The 18,480-nt window shown below is 38.4% G+C and overlaps 1 protein-coding gene across 1 annotated transcript in view; it reads left to right on the top strand.

Annotated features, from left to right (window-relative positions):
• The window catches only part of MAPK12 (mitogen-activated protein kinase 12), a 381,349-nt gene that overhangs the window by 185,109 nt on the left and 177,760 nt on the right, over positions 1–18,480 (top strand). The window contains exon 5 of the mRNA XM_078679111.1: positions 15,611–15,640. Coding sequence (XP_078535237.1) covers positions 15,611–15,640 — 30 coding nt within the window. The remainder of the gene's footprint in view (positions 1–15,610; positions 15,641–18,480) is intronic.

Below are 18,480 nucleotides of genomic sequence, written 5' to 3'. Positions count from 1 at the left end.
AAATATAGGACAATAGTGTCTTTGTATCTTTGGTAGAAGAGCAGTTGATTGTAGGACAGAACTTCCTGTCGCTGCTATCATAATAACTTATCAAAACAATAGATTCACTGTCATTTAGACTTCACAAGGAAGGTCTCATTTCATTACAGCTATACGATTCTATGCAACTGTTGATGCGTTCCAACATATCTGCAGGACTTCCACATCAGATGCTATTGCTCGCGTCAGTTGCAAGTTCCCTCAGGGTAATGTAGCTTTTGTACCAGTCACATGCATTTATGGACCTAGCATGTGCTTCTGGGCTCTGTTCTATTTTCTGAAACAGTTGGATTTCATCTTCCCTTTGTCATGTGTTTTCCTGAACATACATGTTCTCTTGCTGCTTTTTCGCCTCTTACCATCCTGCTCTATTGTGGCAATAGGTTGTCTCATTTACATGGCCAAGAACAGGGCATCCATCTTGGAAGGACGTGGATGTGCTGGGATACTTCACTTATTCCGTTTCCAAGAGTTTGCATTGTTTGTATGTTAGCCATGAAAACGATGATTTGTATGGAAACCCAATTCACGTAGCCGTTGGGTTTTTAGGTCGAGCCTGGGCAGCGCATGCGCTGCTCTGTGAGGCATGCTGCATTGAGGTATGGACTTGAAGCTCCGTCCATATTTTTTATTGGCTTGTGTCATTGTCCTTTGTAAACTGCGGCTTTTAATTGGTCAATAGGCTTAGTAGTCCCTCTTTAGAACCGCCTTGTCTCATTTTGTAACCTCCCATAAGGACTGTCCCTTTTACATGTGTTGGTAACTCGACAGGCTTCAATTACAGCCTCCAAGCACAATTTCCTTATTGTGTTTTCACCGGACTCCTGTTATAAGCAGACATTTTTTTTAAATTTAATAGAATGGCATACCACAGTGCCGGCCTCGCCTTTGCTTTATTGTGGCACCGAACGCGGCTGCATGTTTGTTTTTTAAAAACTATTTACTTTTTTTGTTCTTTACAAGCGCCCCTTGCCAAGCTTTCACGTTAAGAGGCTGCACCCCCTTCTTTAGATAAGCCGCATCTAAAGAAAGGTCTGTGTTCGCTATTAAAGTGAAACCGCGGCATGGGGCGCTTTTACAAAAAACTAATTTTTGTCAAGTTGACAAATGCTTTTCTTTTTAAGAGCTGATGGAGCGAGATAGAAAACAAAATTTTGTTTAAACTCGCAAAGTCACATTTCCATAACATGAATAAAATTATTAATGATTTGTGATATGTCGTGCTAATACAACTTAGATTAAACTTTACACGTGGGGGGACTAACATGTGTGCTCATAAACGTGCATATTTGTTGCATCTTTTTGTTCGTGCAAAATAATAAAATAATTATTGTTTTCGTTTTTGTCATTACTAACTGCTGCAAACTTAAAATAAGCATGTGCTTGTTTTGCTTTTCCTTGTCTGTGTGATGTCATTTCTACTATTCTAGGTGCTTATGGGTCTCATAGAAAAACGGAGACTGGTAAATATAAACGCTGCTTTATTTGTTTGCAATGGCTAGGTAACATTTTGATTAATCGGGTGGGTTAATTAATTAGTAAATCATGGGGTGGATACAGAATATACTTTATTTCTTACATTAATACTTTTCTTGTGTTTGTTTTATACTAGAAATCATAAGTTGCCTGCTTTTGAGGCCTAGCTATTTGAGCCGCAAAATAAGAGTTGATCTATAATTCTGCAGAAAGTCACGAGACGCCCATTCTGAATTAAAACGTTTATTGAAGCTGCATTCACAAAGCAAAAACTGATGAGCTAACATCATTCTGTCGGACATGGCCAAGGTCGAAAGTGAACTTTTTGTCAGTCCTTAACTTGGCATCCGCGGAAGTCGTGCTGAAAGACTATGGAAGCTGCGAGGATGACTTAATACAAAGTTGCAATCGCAGGAAGCCTCTGGCTTCACGTGGAAGAGACAATGGTCTTTGTAAGACATGATTTTGTGGAACTTTTTAAGAATCGGGTGACATGTCACTTGTCACTCTCAGCCAATGGGACGTCGTAGATTTCTGAAAACTTTCCTTTGCTAGTTTAGTTAGCGTAGAAAGGTATAAAAAGTCATGCCCTTAGGGTTGGGCTGGCTGCTGCTTTCTGACTTTCCGATGAGGGTGATGTGCTGCTGGACTTTGCGTGGAGCACGTAAGAATCCTCAAAGAACTTTACTTTAATTTCTGTCTATTTAACTTAGTTAGGGAAATAGGTTTTAGAAATGCTAAACTTTATATAATTTCTTTAAATTGATTCAATTGCTTAAATTGTGTTTTTCTCATATTTCTTACCATCATGCTTGCTTTATTGCTAATAAATTTCATTTATAAAACTTACAACATATATTCCATAATTTAGAAAATAAAATCTTACTTTTGACAAACAAGCTGGTCTTGATTATTTAGAAGTATAGGTTACCATTAGCTAGATCACGTCGCCTATGGTGGTCGTTTAAATGGTTAGGTTTTATTCTAATGACAATATTCTTTCCGCAAATGTATAAAAATGTATATAGTTTGTAGATAATATGTATATAGATTTATTCTGACCACCTGATTCAGTAGGCCCAAAATATATCAGGTTCATAAATGGGTCCATATTTAGTACAGAATTATGTTTATAGGTTATGAAGTTGGGTAGCGTAGTTTATGATATATTTTCTATAGCCCGCTGGATCAATTATCTGGTAGCAGAAATTGATGGTTGCTAAGAGGTAACCAAGGTAACATGTTGGTTGCTAAGAGTTGCGTCATGGTATGGAAATAGGATCGATGTTTTAACACTTGTTAAGTTCGTTTTTCGTGCCTATCTGTAAGCTATACCGGTATAGATTGTGTGGCGAGAAATTAGTCACGCAAGCCATCTGTTCAGTTTGTAGTGATATCGCCGAGTATCACAAGAGGTATCGCCGTGTACCATAGTGTTGTCGCCGAGCAGCACAGTTTTAGGGCTAGGTCTGAATCTTGTATAGTGAGGATTTTCTAAGAAATCAAAGCAGCATGAGAATAGGGACAAAGCGCCTTTCATAAAACTCACTGTAATGAGAGTATTGGTTATATCCGAGCTTGAATGAAGGGTAAAATTTAACGTCGGTGCATGATTATCTATAAACAGGTTAGAGTCCTGTACGGGTACATGTTTCATATCTATAAACAGGTGAGAGCCCTGTACGGATAACGTCGTTATTTTGCTAACGGTGCATGAATTCTATAAACAGGTGAGAGTCCTGTACGGATTTCATGTGTGTTTGAATTTAGGGAATTTTCCGTGTAAAAGTGCGAGTTTGAATTGTATTTTATGTTCAAGTGGAACTCTTAGAACTTTCACTTCGCGGTGGGTTCAGAGCAAAACGAGTTCATAATTATACGTGTTAGAAGGGTGGAGTAAGGTTACTCTACTGACAATTGAATATTATCCTTAGTGTGAATAGCGCCGTCTATTCCGAAGTGTGGATACTTGAATGTATGTAAACTATCCTAAATAGTGAAACGAACAGATGTTGTCTTTATAGTCATTGTTAAGAATTAATTTACACTGAAAAGTGTTCTTAAAATGGCGCTGTGAAAAGATTTTGTGAAGGAGGGGTAAGCGCCAGGAGTGAGAAGCGAGAAACCGCAGCTGCTGTGTACGTCACAGAGCCGCGCTGGGATTGGGTGACCTACGTCACAAGCTGTATTCTGATTGGCTCTTGAGTATCTGACGGCCTGTGAGCTGATTGGTCTTTCGGAAAATCTCCAAAATTATTGGTTGAGCAGAAAAGTGACGTAGCTCAACTGCCATTGGCTTGTTGGCGTGTTTCGCGCACGGATTGGTTGTGTTTGCGGAACATCCCGGAAATATTTTACGAACGATTTTGTGAATTAAATTTAACTCCTAAAAATGAGTTATCATTTTAAACATGTTGAAAAAAAAGACAACATTATTTCAGAAATTTAAGAATTTATTTTCACCTGACAAGAAAATCGAAACGCGAGGTGGTAAACTACTTCATAAGTATAAAACACCTGCAGCATACATGGAAGGTGAATACGGATATCATACTGTCTTATGGTTTGACAGTTGGAAACGTTATACTAAAAACGATGGTGTTTTAGCTTGGCCTGACGATGGTTCATTTAATGTAAGAGTTTTAAGAAACTTACGAGAGAAAATGAATGCTCTTGTTCCAAAACCGAGACCAACTCAATTTGAAGCTTTAGTTGAGTGGGAAGACGAGATGTATCAGCTACAAAGAGAAGCTAGTGGAATTAAAAGACCTTCTAAAAATCCATCATGGAAAAGAGAAACTCATGAAGATAGATTGCGAATGTGGAGACAGGGAAACATGAGTGAAGGATTGTATTTAATTCATGAAATGGTAATGGGTTCTCCTACAGGGAAATGTATGGAAAGTGAATCTGAGGATGCAGTTATGGAAGAAATATATACAACTGCTAGAAAGAAACAGCCTAATCAGCCTTTGAGACCTCCTAGATCATGGTCTACTCCGGTGGTTTCTACTGAAACTTCACCGAGTGCACCTCCAATTAGTGAAACTCCTAAACTTTATCCAAATAATAGTGAAATCACTGAAACTCCTAGAAGATCAGAATTTGAGAATGCTCGAAATGAAGGCAGACATTTTTCAATGACTCCAAGAGCAAGGGAACCTCCAAAAGATTATGCAAGAGAGACAAGAAATGTTGAAGATGATGATTATAATGAATATTTAAGGTCTAAAGAAGAATTAATTAAAAGAATGACAAAAGGCATGGAAGCTGTTACAGTTCCAGTAACAATAGGTCCTGTTCAGCCTGTATTTGATCAAAGAGATACAAACAAAAACGGATTAACTATTCCTTTAAATACAGAAATTCAAAAGCCTGCTGAAAAATTTTATTCAGACTTGAATGAATTAAACACTTCTAGATCGAGAATGCCTGATTTAACCTTTAATGAGGATTTATCTCCAAAAACACCAATGGGTGCTATGTCAGATGTAGGAAGTCCTGAAGTCAGGGTGACCACACCAAAACTTGATGTGGCCAAATTAAAAGCGAATATAGAAGAATTAATAATTGGAACAATTGGCCCAGATAGTTTAAATTACTATCGGGATGACGAACTACTATTCATTTGCAAAAGTATTCAATGGAAAACGAAAAATAAATATGATCAATTAGAGGATCTAGCTGCAGAACTTGAAATCGATGTAAGTAAACAAAAGAATTTTGCAAAGCATTACAGATTAGATTTTTCAGAAAGTGACATTGAGAGTTTGAACTCAATGGGAAGAATAGTTCACATTAAAGATTTGATTGTATATATCAAAAAGCTAGGAGAACTGAACAAATGGAGAGTGAAATGGACTAAAAGGAAGGAAGATGAAAGATTAGAAAAATTGTCAAAACAATTTCCAATGAGAGAAGTTGCAGGTGGAGGATATGTTCATGTCCCATGGTCGAGACAAGACATTCTGTTATTCACAAATGACTTTCCTAAATTAAGAGAGAAACCTGTTGAGTGGTACAGGCAAGTCGATAGATTTATCAAAGTGTCAAAAGTTCTGTGGATTGATTTGGATGGATTTTTTGACATTGTAGTTCCATCTGATCTTTGGACAGAATGTAAAATATCTATTAGTTGGCCAAAAGCAGAACCTGAACGAATTAAAGAAACAGGTGCCCCGAATCCACTTGTAATGGATTTTTATGAGAAAGTAATTGTTTGGATGAAAAACAAAATTCCACCCAAAGAAGTTGATTGGGTTAAAATAGAAAGAACAGAACAGGAAACAAAAGAATCAGTTCATTCCTTTTATGAAAGACTATTGTTAATCTTTAAACAATACAGTGGTTATGAAAAATTAGATGAAAAAGACATGAGTCATTTTATCTATAGATTTGTTTATGGACTAAAACCTGAAATTGGAGAAATGATCAGAACTAGTATTGTCGGATGGCAAGCACTATCTGTAGATGATATTCTAAGAAAAGCAAAATATTGTAGCGATGAATTAGAAGTAAAACAGAAGAAGCTGAAGGAGAAAGCCATGTGGGCTCAGGTAAAGGTGGCTGAGCAACAGATTGCCAGCATGGGAAATAAGAACACTAATTTTGTTCAAACTGGAAATACAAACCAGATACAAGGAAAGTTTAAAGGTAATAATTTCCCAAAGAAATTTAGCCCAAAGATAGAAGAGCTGAAACAAAGATTACCTTGTTTTAATTGTGGCGAAATTGGACATTGGAGGGACGAGTGTCCTCATCCTCCTAGAAACTCAAAGAATCCCTTATTGAATCCACAGATGCAGAATGGTGTTAACGTGCAGCAACAGCTACAGATGCAACAGGGGTTAAATGAATTTAATATTCAGCGACAGTTACAACAACAGCAACAACAACAGGTGAATAATCGACAAGACCAGTTGCCACAACCACCTTTTCCGAATTGTGGGGGAGTTCAAAAATATAATCCAAACGTGGGATTTCAGGGATGTGAACAGGTAATAAAACCACAAAAACAGCAAAAGCAGCAAAGGGTTCAAATGCAAAATGCTTCACAACAAATTTTATTAACAGAAAGCCAAGACAGTGATTCTGATGATTATTGCTGACGGTGCCCGAGAGAGGAGGAAGAGTGTGTTGTTGGAGCCACTCTTGAGGTTGACCAGTCTGGTCCTTATGTAAACGGGAAAGTTAATGATGTAGACATCACTTTTCTAGTGGACACTGGTGCTACCCGTTCTACTGTTAGATCAGTAGAAATTGAAAACCTACCTCTCTCTGGGGATACCATCCAAGTTGTGGGAGTAAGTAATCAGCAAATTAAAACAGACTTAACTGATCCAGTACCAGTTGAAATTGGAAATTACAGAGACAAACACAGATTTGTGGTTTGTAACAGTAGTCCAGTAAATCTATTAGGCAGAGACATCCTATGTAAAATGAATTGCAGAATATATTGTTCTCCTGAAGGAGTTGAGTTACAAACAATGGAGGAAGATGGTTTGTACAGAATGACAATGATGATGATGGAAGCAGAAGAAACAAAATTGTTTCCTGCATTTGAAGAAAAGGATTTACCTGAAGAGCTAAAGGAAACAGTGAAATCTGAAATATGGGATTTTACTGGGAATGAGATGGGTCTGATGAAAAATGTAGATCCTGTAAAAATTGCATTAAAACAGGGAATAGAATTTCCTAACACTCCACAGTATAAAATGAAAACAGAGACAATTGAAGGTATTACACCTGTAATTGAAAAATTAATCAAGCAAGGTGTATTAGAGGAAATGAAGAGTAGCTCTTGTAATTCACCAATTATGGGAGTCAAAAAGGCTAACGGAACATTTAGGATCGTACAAGATTTGAGAAAGGTTAATCAAATTGTCATTCCATGTTGTCCTGTGGTTCCAAATCCAGCAGTAATTCTATTTCAGATTCCATATGATGCTGAATGGTACACAGTTATTGACCTTTGCAATGCATTCTTTACTGTTCCCTTACACCCAGACAGTTATGAAATCTTTGCTTTCAGATTCCAAGGTAAGACCCTTGGATGGACAAGAATCCCTCAGGGCTATACTGAAAGTCCTTCAATCTTTAACGAACTGTTAAAAAGATCATTAGAAGATTTAGACTTACCAGGTAGGTCTACACTGGTGCAGTATATTGATGATTTGTTAATAGCTGCAAAGACAAGAGAAAATTGTGTAACAGACACAATAATTCTGTTAAATCGCCTTGCAGAAGAAGGACATAAAGTGTCCCCAGCAAAACTACAGTTTTGCAAACAAGAAGTAAAATATCTTGGTCACAGAATTGCAAAGGGAAAAAGACAAGTAACAATAGAGAGAATAAAAATGATTCAAGCAATGTTACCGCCAAGAACACAAAGACAGGTCAGAATGTTCTTGGGAATGGTAGGTTACTGTCGACAATGGATAAGTGGATTTTCAGTAATTGCAAAACCACTACAAAGACTGACCAAATCAGATGTAAAAGATCCAATTATTCTCAATGATGCTGAGATGGAATCTTTTGAGAACCTGAAAAAGAGCTTATGCCAAGCTCCTGCTTTGGGTATGCCAAATTATGAGAAAGATTTTGAACTGTATTGCAGTGAGAGAGAAGGATGTGCATTATCTGTATTAATACAGAGACATGGAAATTTAAAGAAACCTATTGCATACTTCTCTGCAGTTCTTGATCCAATTGCAAAAGCATTACCAGGTTGTTTGAAAGCAGTTGCAGCTACAAGTATCAGCCTCGAACAAAGTGAAGGAATCATTATGGGATTTCCTGTGAAAGTTTTTGTGCCTCATTCAGTTGAAATATTACTGACAAGAGGTAAGACTCAACATTTAACAAGTAGCAGATTGACAAAGTATGAGAAAATCATACTAGGAGCAGATAATGTTTCGATTTCAAGATGTTTGAATCTGAATCCTTCTACATTACTGCCTGATTCAGAAATTGTTGATGACATTGAGACAGAACATGAATGTTTAGATGTCATGGAATTCTGCACTAAACCCAGAAAAGACATCAAAGACAGACCTTTGCCTGAATCGGATTTTGTCTACTTTGTAGATGGCTCATGCTTAAGATCCGAAGGTGGTGTCTTGAAAGCTTCATACTCAGTTTGTACAGTCGAAGATGTTGAAGAAGCATCATGTCTTGAAGGAGTTCGTTCAGCACAAGTGGCTGAATTGATTGCTTTAATTCGTGCATGTGAAATATCAAAAGATATAAGAGTTACCATCATTACTGATAGTCAGTATGGGTACGGAGTTGTGCATGATTATGGACAACTCTGGTCACAGAGAGGATACATGACATCAACAGGATCACCAATTAAAAATGCAGTTTTCATTAGAAGATTAATTGAAGCAATACAATTGCCAAAAGAAATTGCCATAGTCAAGTGTGCAGCGCACACTAGAGGAACTGATTATATTTCCAAGGGAAATGCCTTCGCAGACGAAACAGCAAAGTACTGCGCAAGGAAAAATTATTCTTACAATCGGAATAGAAGTACAGAAACTGATTCAAATTCATTAATGCTAACAACTGTTGTAGAAACATGGAATGAGATTAGAGATTTACAAAACGAAGCAGATGATGAAGAAAAAGACCTATGGTTAAGATCAGATTGTAGACCACGTGATGAAGATGGAGTGTGGGTTTACAAAGATGGCAGAGTAGTTTTACCAAATTGTTTGATTTCTGACATGGCCAGATTATATCATGGTCCTGCACATTTAGGAAGAGATTCTATGGTCAGACTTTTTAGAGAAACATGGTTCAATACCAAATTCAGAACCATTGCAGAATCTTTTTGTCAAAGGTGTTTGTCATGCCAACAAATGAATCCAAACAGAAAATCAGTGGTGGGGACAGGAATAATTGGTCGAGAGGGTGGTCCCTTTACCAGGTTACAAATAGATTTCATTGAAATGCCTTTACACAACTGTTTGAAATATGTACTTGTAATTGTATGCTTATTCTCAAGATGGGTAGAGGCTTTCCCTACACGACATTGTGATTCGATTACAGTGGCAAAACTAATGCTCAGAGAAATCATCCCAAGGTACGGTTTTCCAGTCACTATTGAGAGTGATGGAGGAAGCCATTTTGATAACAAACTGTTGAAGTTAATTTGTGAAGCTATGAGCATTGAGCAGAAAATACACTGTGCATACAGACCAGAGGCATCAGGTGTAGTTGAACAAATAAATGGAACTATCAAAAACAGAATTGGAAAAATGTGTCTAGAGACAGGAGTTAAGTGGACTGATGCTCTTCCACTTGTTTTGATGTCATTAAGAAGTACACCAGATAAAAAGACAGGTTTGAGTCCTCATGAAATTTTAATGGGAAGAGTTATGAGGCAAGCTTTTGTACCTGTAGGTAAACTATTGAGCATAAATGACAGTGCAATTTTGGATTACTGTAAAAGGTTATCTGATATGGTAACTTCTGTGTCTAATCAGGTGGGAACTGAAGCTCAATCAAATGACAAAGTTTTGACACATGATCTGAGACCTGGAGACTGGGTCAGAACGAAAGTACATCGGAGGAGGAATTGTCTATCTCCTAGATGGCAGAAACCTAGGCAGGTAATCTTGATCACTACTAATGCTGTAAAGTGCAGAGGATTGAAGCGTTGGATTCATCCAAGTCATACTATTCCAATACCAACTCCTGAGAATTCTGATGTTGAAAGTGATACCACAGATGATTCTGATTCTGAAGCAGAAGACAGAACAGAAGGTGAAGTAATTCCAGATTCTGAAGATCGACAAGAAAGTCGACATCTGGAAACTGTGCCAGTGAATGGAAATTTGACAAGAAAAGACTTAGAAATAATTGAAATAGATTCTGAGGGTGAAGAGAATCTGTTAAAAGGAAAGATAACTGAGGATTCGGTTGTCTATATTGAAGACAAAGAAGCTGAACCGAAGGAAGTTTCAGACCAGGAGAGTATCGAAAGGCAGAGAACAAGCTCTGAAATAAGGAACAGAAATCCGAAATCTGGGAAGCTAGAGGTAATTGAGGAAGAGGAGGAGAACGAATTACCGAGTACCAGTGATGGAAGACAAAGTGAAGTTCCTGAAGGAGTGAAATTGCCGAATAGAGAAGTTCCTGAGTCAATTGAAATTTCAGACTACGAAACTGAAGAAAGTGACGTGGAAGGTGGAAGTGAAAACGGAAAGAAAAGGACTTGGAAATCAGAATCAAATAATTCTGAACCAAAGAAAAAGTACGTGAGAAAAGCAGACTTCTGGCCTGGTGGAAGATTGAGAGTGAGATTAATCAAAAAGCCAATAGAACAAGTTGAAGAAATAAGTAGTCAAAAGAGTCCTGGAAAAGAAGTTGGAGTTGGAAGAAAAATAGAAGTGATATCGAGAAAAGGGAAGAGAATAATTAGACCAAACCAGAAATACAAGTCTCCTGAGTGGACTTACTTAGTAATTCCACCTGTTATTGACATATATGATAGTAGTGAAGAAGAAAACGAAATCCAAGAAATTAGTGACAATGATTAAAGTACAGAATTATTAAATTGGCAAAAGGCTGAAGAAATCCTGTTAGTTGACACAAGGTCGAAGAAAAACTGTTTAGTAGAAGAAAACTTATGTATGACATAAGGTCGAAGAAATCTTGTTTAGGGTTATAAAAGAAAAATATATTTTAAAAGGGGGGTGTATATAAGTTTTAAAATTTATTTTTATTTTTATTTTTGAGGCTAAAACTAACCTAAAAATGCCTTACGTTAAGGAGAGCACTTCAAGATGTTCTGTTTTCAAAAGATGCTGTAAGATGACTCTGGTGTGTCTGCTCATTTTAGTTCTGCTCTGGTTAGTACTAGCTGTGATTATACCTTTAGAAATGAATAGAGAATTACACAAAGTTAACATAACAAGCAAAGCTCTGGTTAGCCAAACTAAACATAGTGCATCTGCAAAAGTAATTGATCATCAGCCTAACATTCATCAAGATAAATCAATAGGTGATTTTTCAAGCAATACATTCACAAAGCTTTTGAGTGAATATGTAAAGGTAATGGATGCAAAGGACTGTTACGTCTGTGTTAAGTTACCTGCTTCTGTTTCTGAGGGAGTAACATATAATATGCTTCCTCTCACTTATGCTGTTACATGTAGTGTATTAACTAGTTTATTTTATCAAACTGGTCGTTTGGAATATTACTATTCAAATTATGATGAGATTTTTGCTAATGTCAAGATTGATAATGTTTTAAATAAGCATAAGAAAGCTAAACAATTGAGAGAATATTTCCTTGTTACTAACGAACTCACTTATGAGTATGCTTACAAGAATAATCTAACATGTAAATTAAGTGCTGAAGGAAAGAAATTTTTGAATATGGTTGAGGAGAGAAGAGCAATTTATAAGAGAAATGAATTAGTCAAGCAGACTAAGTCATCCTTCTGGCAAAAAGAGGATGAGAAACTAAATGGCAAAATGCTTGAAAATATTACAATTCACATAGACAAACCTGTTAGTGGAAAGCTTTGCATTAGAAGAGATAACACACTTTTTGATAATTATTTTGTAGGTGCAAGCAACTGTGAAGATACTTATCAGATTATGGGAGGTTGGGGATTTAAAGGTGGAAAAGATCCTATCTTTCCTGGAATTTATTTTGTTTGTGGTGACAAAGCCTACTACAACCTTCCAGACCATTGGTATGGAACTTGTTATGTGGGAATCGTTTTTCCTAAAGTGTTTCATGTTGACAGAGATTCAGAAGGATTGTTTAAAATTCATAATTATGTAAATAGAGCTAAAAGAGAAACTTTTACTGAAGTTCTGGGAGATATTTTTCAAGCTGTAATACCTTTTGTTGGTATAACCCTAAATGCAGGAAGAATTAGAAAATTGTCCACTATAGTTGATAGATTATCAACTGATACTGCTGATGGGTTTCAATTAGTGAATGTTGAAGTTATTGCTATTAGATCCATGGTAATTCAAGATCGTCTTGCTTTAGACATACTCCTAGCAAAAGAGGGAGGAGTCTGTGGCATTTTACATGTCCAACATTGCTGTACATATATACCTGATGAAAGTAAGAATATTGAAATGTATATTAAGAATATTACACAAATGCATTCAGAAATAATTCCTTTAGAAGAAGAAGATTTTACTGGGAAACTTTCAAAAAGGTTTCAAGCAATTAAAAACTGGTTTCATAATATCGGAAGTTCAATTCTTGGCAAGATTCTGGCACCTTTGATTATAATAGTATTCATTTTTATTTTGACTAAAGTAGGTTGTTTGTTACATAAAAGAAAGAAACACTTGAAGGAAAAGAAGAGAATCTATAAACTCAGAAAAGAAGAGGAAAGGGAGATCGAGTTACAGGAGTTACATAGAGAGCGTCATGTTAATTGCAAAGATTATGCTGAAACAGACTTTTAGGTTTACTAATACAAATGAATTTGAATCGATTTCTTAAAATTTTAATTTACCAAAATTTTGAGTGCTGGTGTGGTGATTGTTAATCACCAGATGAGGGAGTTGATGGAGCGAGATAGAAAACAAAATTTTGTTTAAACTCGCAAAGTCACATTTCCATAACATGAATAAAATTATTAATGATTTGTGATATGTCGTGCTAATACAACTTAGATTAAACTTTACACGTGGGGGGACTAACATGTGTGCTCATAAACGTGCATATTTGTTGCATCTTTTTGTTCGTGCAAAATAATAAAATAATTATTGTTTTCGTTTTTGTCATTACTAACTGCTGCAAACTTAAAATAAGCATGTGCTTGTTTTGCTTTTCCTTGTCTGTGTGATGTCATTTCTACTATTCTAGGTGCTTATGGGTCTCATAGAAAAACGGAGACTGGTAAATATAAACGCTGCTTTATTTGTTTGCAATGGCTAGGTAACATTTTGATTAATCGGGTGGGTTAATTAATTAGTAAATCATGGGGTGGATACAGAATATACTTTATTTCTTACATTAATACTTTTCTTGTGTTTGTTTTATACTAGAAATCATAAGTTGCCTGCTTTTGAGGCCTAGCTATTTGAGCCGCAAAATAAGAGTTGATCTATAATTCTGCAGAAAGTCACGAGACGCCCATTCTGAATTAAAACGTTTATTGAAGCTGCATTCACAAAGCAAAAACTGATGAGCTAACATCATTCTGTCGGACATGGCCAAGGTCGAAAGTGAACTTTTTGTCAGTCCTTAACTTGGCATCCGCGGAAGTCGTGCTGAAAGACTATGGAAGCTGCGAGGATGACTTAATACAAAGTTGCAATCGCAGGAAGCCTCTGGCTTCACGTGGAAGAGACAATGGTCTTTGTAAGACATGATTTTGTGGAACTTTTTAAGAATCGGGTGACATGTCACTTGTCACTCTCAGCCAATGGGACGTCGTAGATTTCTGAAAACTTTCCTTTGCTAGTTTAGTTAGCGTAGAAAGGTATAAAAAGTCATGCCCTTAGGGTTGGGCTGGCTGCTGCTTTCTGACTTTCCGATGAGGGTGATGTGCTGCTGGACTTTGCGTGGAGCACGTAAGAATCCTCAAAGAACTTTACTTTAATTTCTGTCTATTTAGCTTAGTTAGGGAAATAGGTTTTAGAAATGCTAAACTTTATATAATTTCTTTAAATTGATTCAATTGCTTAAATTGTGTTTTTCTCATATTTCTTACCATCATGCTTGCTTTATTGCTAATAAATTTCATTTATAAAACTTACAACATATATTCCATAATTTAGAAAATAAAATCTTACTTTTGACAAACAAGCTGGTCTTGATTATTTAGAAGTATAGGTTACCATTAGCTAGATCACGTCGCCTATGGTGGTCGTTTAAATGGTTAGGTTTTATTCTAATGACAATATTCTTTCCGCAAATGTATAAAAATGTATATAGTTTGTAGATAATATGTATATAGATTTATTCTGACCACCTGATTCAGTAGGCCCAAAATATATCAGGTTCATAAATGGGTCCATATTTAGTACAGAATTATGTTTATAGGTTATGAAGTTGGGTAGCGTAGTTTATGATATATTTTCTATAGCCCGCTGGATCAGAGCCCCCCCCATGCCGCACTTTCACAGCAGCTGCAGACCTTTCTTTAGACGTGGCTCGTCTAAAGAAGGGGGCACGGCCTCTATTAAAGTGAAAGCACAGCATGGGAAACTTGTAAACAACAACAACATATTTCCAATGCCATAGGTCTCGGATTTGTGAGAATTTAAGCTATTGTCATTTATAACGCCAATAGCTCAAACTCTTGTAAATGTGAGACCTATTGCATTGTTCACCTTATTTTCTTGGAGACACCGGGGCGTGGCTTCTGCGTGGGGGGGTGTAGTTTTATCAGAAATGGGTTTTCAGATAAATAGTTGGGTACAGGTGCTTTCAATCAGGTATGGTGAGAGGTATGTTTGCTTTCACCAGGAATATTTACATACATACTGATAAAAACGCACATAATCTCTCCCTCTCTGCTTTGAAAGTCCTGAAAAATGTTGGTTATTTTGCAAATTATTGTGTTTTCTCTTTTAGTACTCGTATCAATCCGCATTCTTCTCTTTCCACTGTACCTTAGGCCCCTCTCATGCGCCGTGCTTGTGTATAATGTATTTTAACATTATATGCCCGCCTGGTTGTTGGAAAGTCTTAAACTGACACCCCATCCCCAATCTCACTGACCAAGGTACACCGCTGAAAAGCAAATGACGGAAATCAACCTGCATAACAATGGTTGGAAATGTTTAAATAAAAACCGCATTTGTTGCATAAAGTGAAATCGATTTTTGAAAGCTGCTACTGAAACTGAAAAAAATGTTATTTTTAAAAATTTTATAACTCAACGCTTATGTGCGGTGGCACAAGATGTCCTAAGTACATTAGTTTTGTTTGCCGGAGTATTATGCAATAAACCTTTTCTAAAATTAATGAACAAGAAAATAAATATGGAGTCGTAATAGCTTTGGCAATTAAATGTTTAAATTTAAAAAAAGGTTTTTCATCAGGAAAAGCTCATCTTCAATGTACTGTTGTCTCACCTTTAAATGTGTTTTTTCTGTTTTGTAGTACATTCATTCTGCTGGCATAATTCACAGGGTAAGTTGATATTTATTGTTACAAAATCTTTCATAGTACACTAATGTAAGTTTATGTATAGCTGTCTTAGCATTATGTTCGAAAGGTTCTAAGTTTATAACTTGTCTGATCTTGAGTAAATTGCTGTGATCTTTCCTTTGTTTAGTCCTTGTACATTTGGTGTGTCACAGTGAATGTTCCAAGGGTGCAATGTTTGTAGGCGACTTGATGGAAGTCAATAAGGCATCCCTTATCCCATTTTTCAGTTTGTCTAGGTCTGGCTTTGTTTACTTACCATGAGTATGTCTGATGTGAAAATCGACTGCATTCGGGTTCTATGGTTGTCCTCAAATCTTCTCTTTCATTCCATCGGAATATGACTGCACAGTAAGCTGTGATGTTTATTCGCCTATGATTGCATTATCCTTGACAACATTTTGGTATCTGGGTAGCGCAATAGCAGCAAATATGTACATTTCATAACTAAAAAAGAAGGCATAGTTCTTTCATGGCAACAGTTACTCTAAGGAAACACAGAGAGCAATGCATGGTGCCCATAGGACTGTAGGAGTGGCAGGCATTTTAGTAATTATTTAACAAATGAATAGATAATTAACATAAAGCATGCTTGTCTGCAGTCCGCGGTTCCTGATGTGTACACACAAAACCTGCACTCCATCCGGGAATTCACCATTTGCTTTGTAACCTCTACCCTAGTGTTGACACTCCGCACATTTTGTCCCTCCTCTCACCTCTTCATGCTTCTTGGGCTTATCTTCCTCGCTCGTTACATGAACTGACCCTACCTCTTTGACATACTTTGCTTCACACCCCTCGTCCCGCTTGTCTTTTTTAAGCCAATCACGTTGCTCTAAATATTGTTACTTTAAGCCTTCAATCTCCCACCTTCACCACCAATTTGTACAATTCTTTGATGAAAATGTAAAATTGCTAGTGGATCATGTCACTCCTCCTAATGAAGGGGGCCCGGGAACATTACCTGGATGGAAGAGGAGAGGGGACCTACCACCCTGGAAATCTGTCGGAGGCATGTGTGAGACTTGGAAATTGTTTGATGCAACACATGCTGAATCTTGGCCATCTTCCGAGACTGAAGACTTAAGGAGGAATGGAGAAAGTCTACGACAAAACCCAGGAATACTATGCTCTGGGATGGAGAGAGAACGGACTTGTCCTTGTCGATGACAAACCCTAGCCCTTGAAGCAAGGAAACCGTCTGTTAAAGTTGAAGGCCCCGCTTCTCGGGGCAGTGGGCCATCAAGAGGATGTCGTCCAAATAGTCAATCATCCAAATACCCTGACTCTGCAGAAATTCCACCGCCGGGTGAAGAAGCTTGGTGAAACACCAAGGGGCTGAAGAAAGCCCGAACGGAAGGGCAGTGGATGGATGGGTACCACAAAGTACGTGTCCTTGAGATTCAACCGTACCATCCAATCGTTTGAAAGAAGAACGTCCCGGGGAAGATGGATTCCCTCCATCTTGAAATGCCGATAGACCAACCACCCGTTGAATTCCTTGAGGTTGATTATCGGCCGTTTACCTCATCTGCTTTTTCCACAATGAAAATGTTGCTGAGAAAACCTGAGGGATGCCGAGCTGACCGACAAAAGGCCCCTTTGCGGAGCAGCTCCGAGATCTCTTCGTCGATCAACTGCGCATCGGTCATTGAAAAAACTAAAGGGCACGGGGGTCTTGCCTGGTGAGGGTGATCGTAAAACTCTATGTCGAAGCTACAAATTGTCTGCAAGACCCATGCGTCTGCAGTAACAACTGCCCAAGCCTCTGGTATTGCTGCTAACCGGCTGCCAATTCGAACCTGGTCTGCAGGGATAATACTTACCGTTGGAATTGTTGTTGCCGGAGTTATTCCTGAAGCCACCTCGACCTCTGAAGCGCTGTCCTCTGGTGGGATAAAAATTTGTGTAGTTGGCAGAGGTATTGTATTGACCCCGCCCGGAGCCTTGACCCTTGTTGGTAAAATTTTTACCACCTCGGCCGGTCGCGTGGCCCCTACTGCAACCGGTCCCTCGAGAGAAACGCTGCTGGAACACCCTTGTAATACTGGACTGGGCCTTGTCCAGGGAAGTAAAGGTTGAAAAAATGTACCTAATTCCTTAATGAAGGGGTCTCCGAAGAGACCCCCTTGGGCCACTGCCCCTGCCTCCGAGGAGGCCAAGTCACCCAATTTGGGGTCTAACTAAATCAGGAGCAATCGTCGACGTTCGGTCGAGAGGGCTTAGTTGGCGTTCCCTAAGAAGATGACCTCCCTTTGCGCCCAATTCGACAGAACGTCTGGGGAGATGGCGGAACCTGTCATCTTCGCTTCCTCCGCCATGTCAAGGATTTTAGTAATAGGCCCTATTGCATCCAGCAACTTATCCTGACAGGAGCGCCAGGAATGGTCAATGCTTTTGCAGGGATATTTCACGAACTTCACAAGGAAGGTGGCCATTTTCGAGTCCAACTCTGGTGTCAGAGACACCTTCCCTTCCAATGTGGGCCGTGGGCACTCTTCTCGAAGACAACTCCTCCCCTCCTTCTCCAAGGGTTTGCGAAGGCGTCCGCCACAAACTTCGCCACCTTGTCCCCAGGGGCCCAAGCTGCAGACCGCAGATGGATTATTTCATCCGAGTCGAACATGCCCGAACTGTCCAGTGGCAACTCGGCGGCGGAGCCGGATGGACGCCATGAACCCACCGACCCCTCGTCGTCCTCAGTGTCTGCTGGTGACACCACCCCAGGGGATGAGGGCGCCGTACCCAGAGACACCGAGGAATCAGGGGTGGAAGTGGCCGCCTTAGCCAAAAAAGCGTAGCGCAACGCTCAAAGGCGTCTGTCC

This window comes from Lissotriton helveticus, chromosome 1_1 (assembly GCF_964261635.1).
Source record: "Lissotriton helveticus chromosome 1_1, aLisHel1.1, whole genome shotgun sequence".
Taxonomy (NCBI): Eukaryota; Metazoa; Chordata; class Amphibia; order Caudata; family Salamandridae; genus Lissotriton; species Lissotriton helveticus.
The sequence above is the reverse complement of the archived record's forward strand: the minus strand, read 5'-3'. Positions and strand labels throughout refer to the sequence as shown.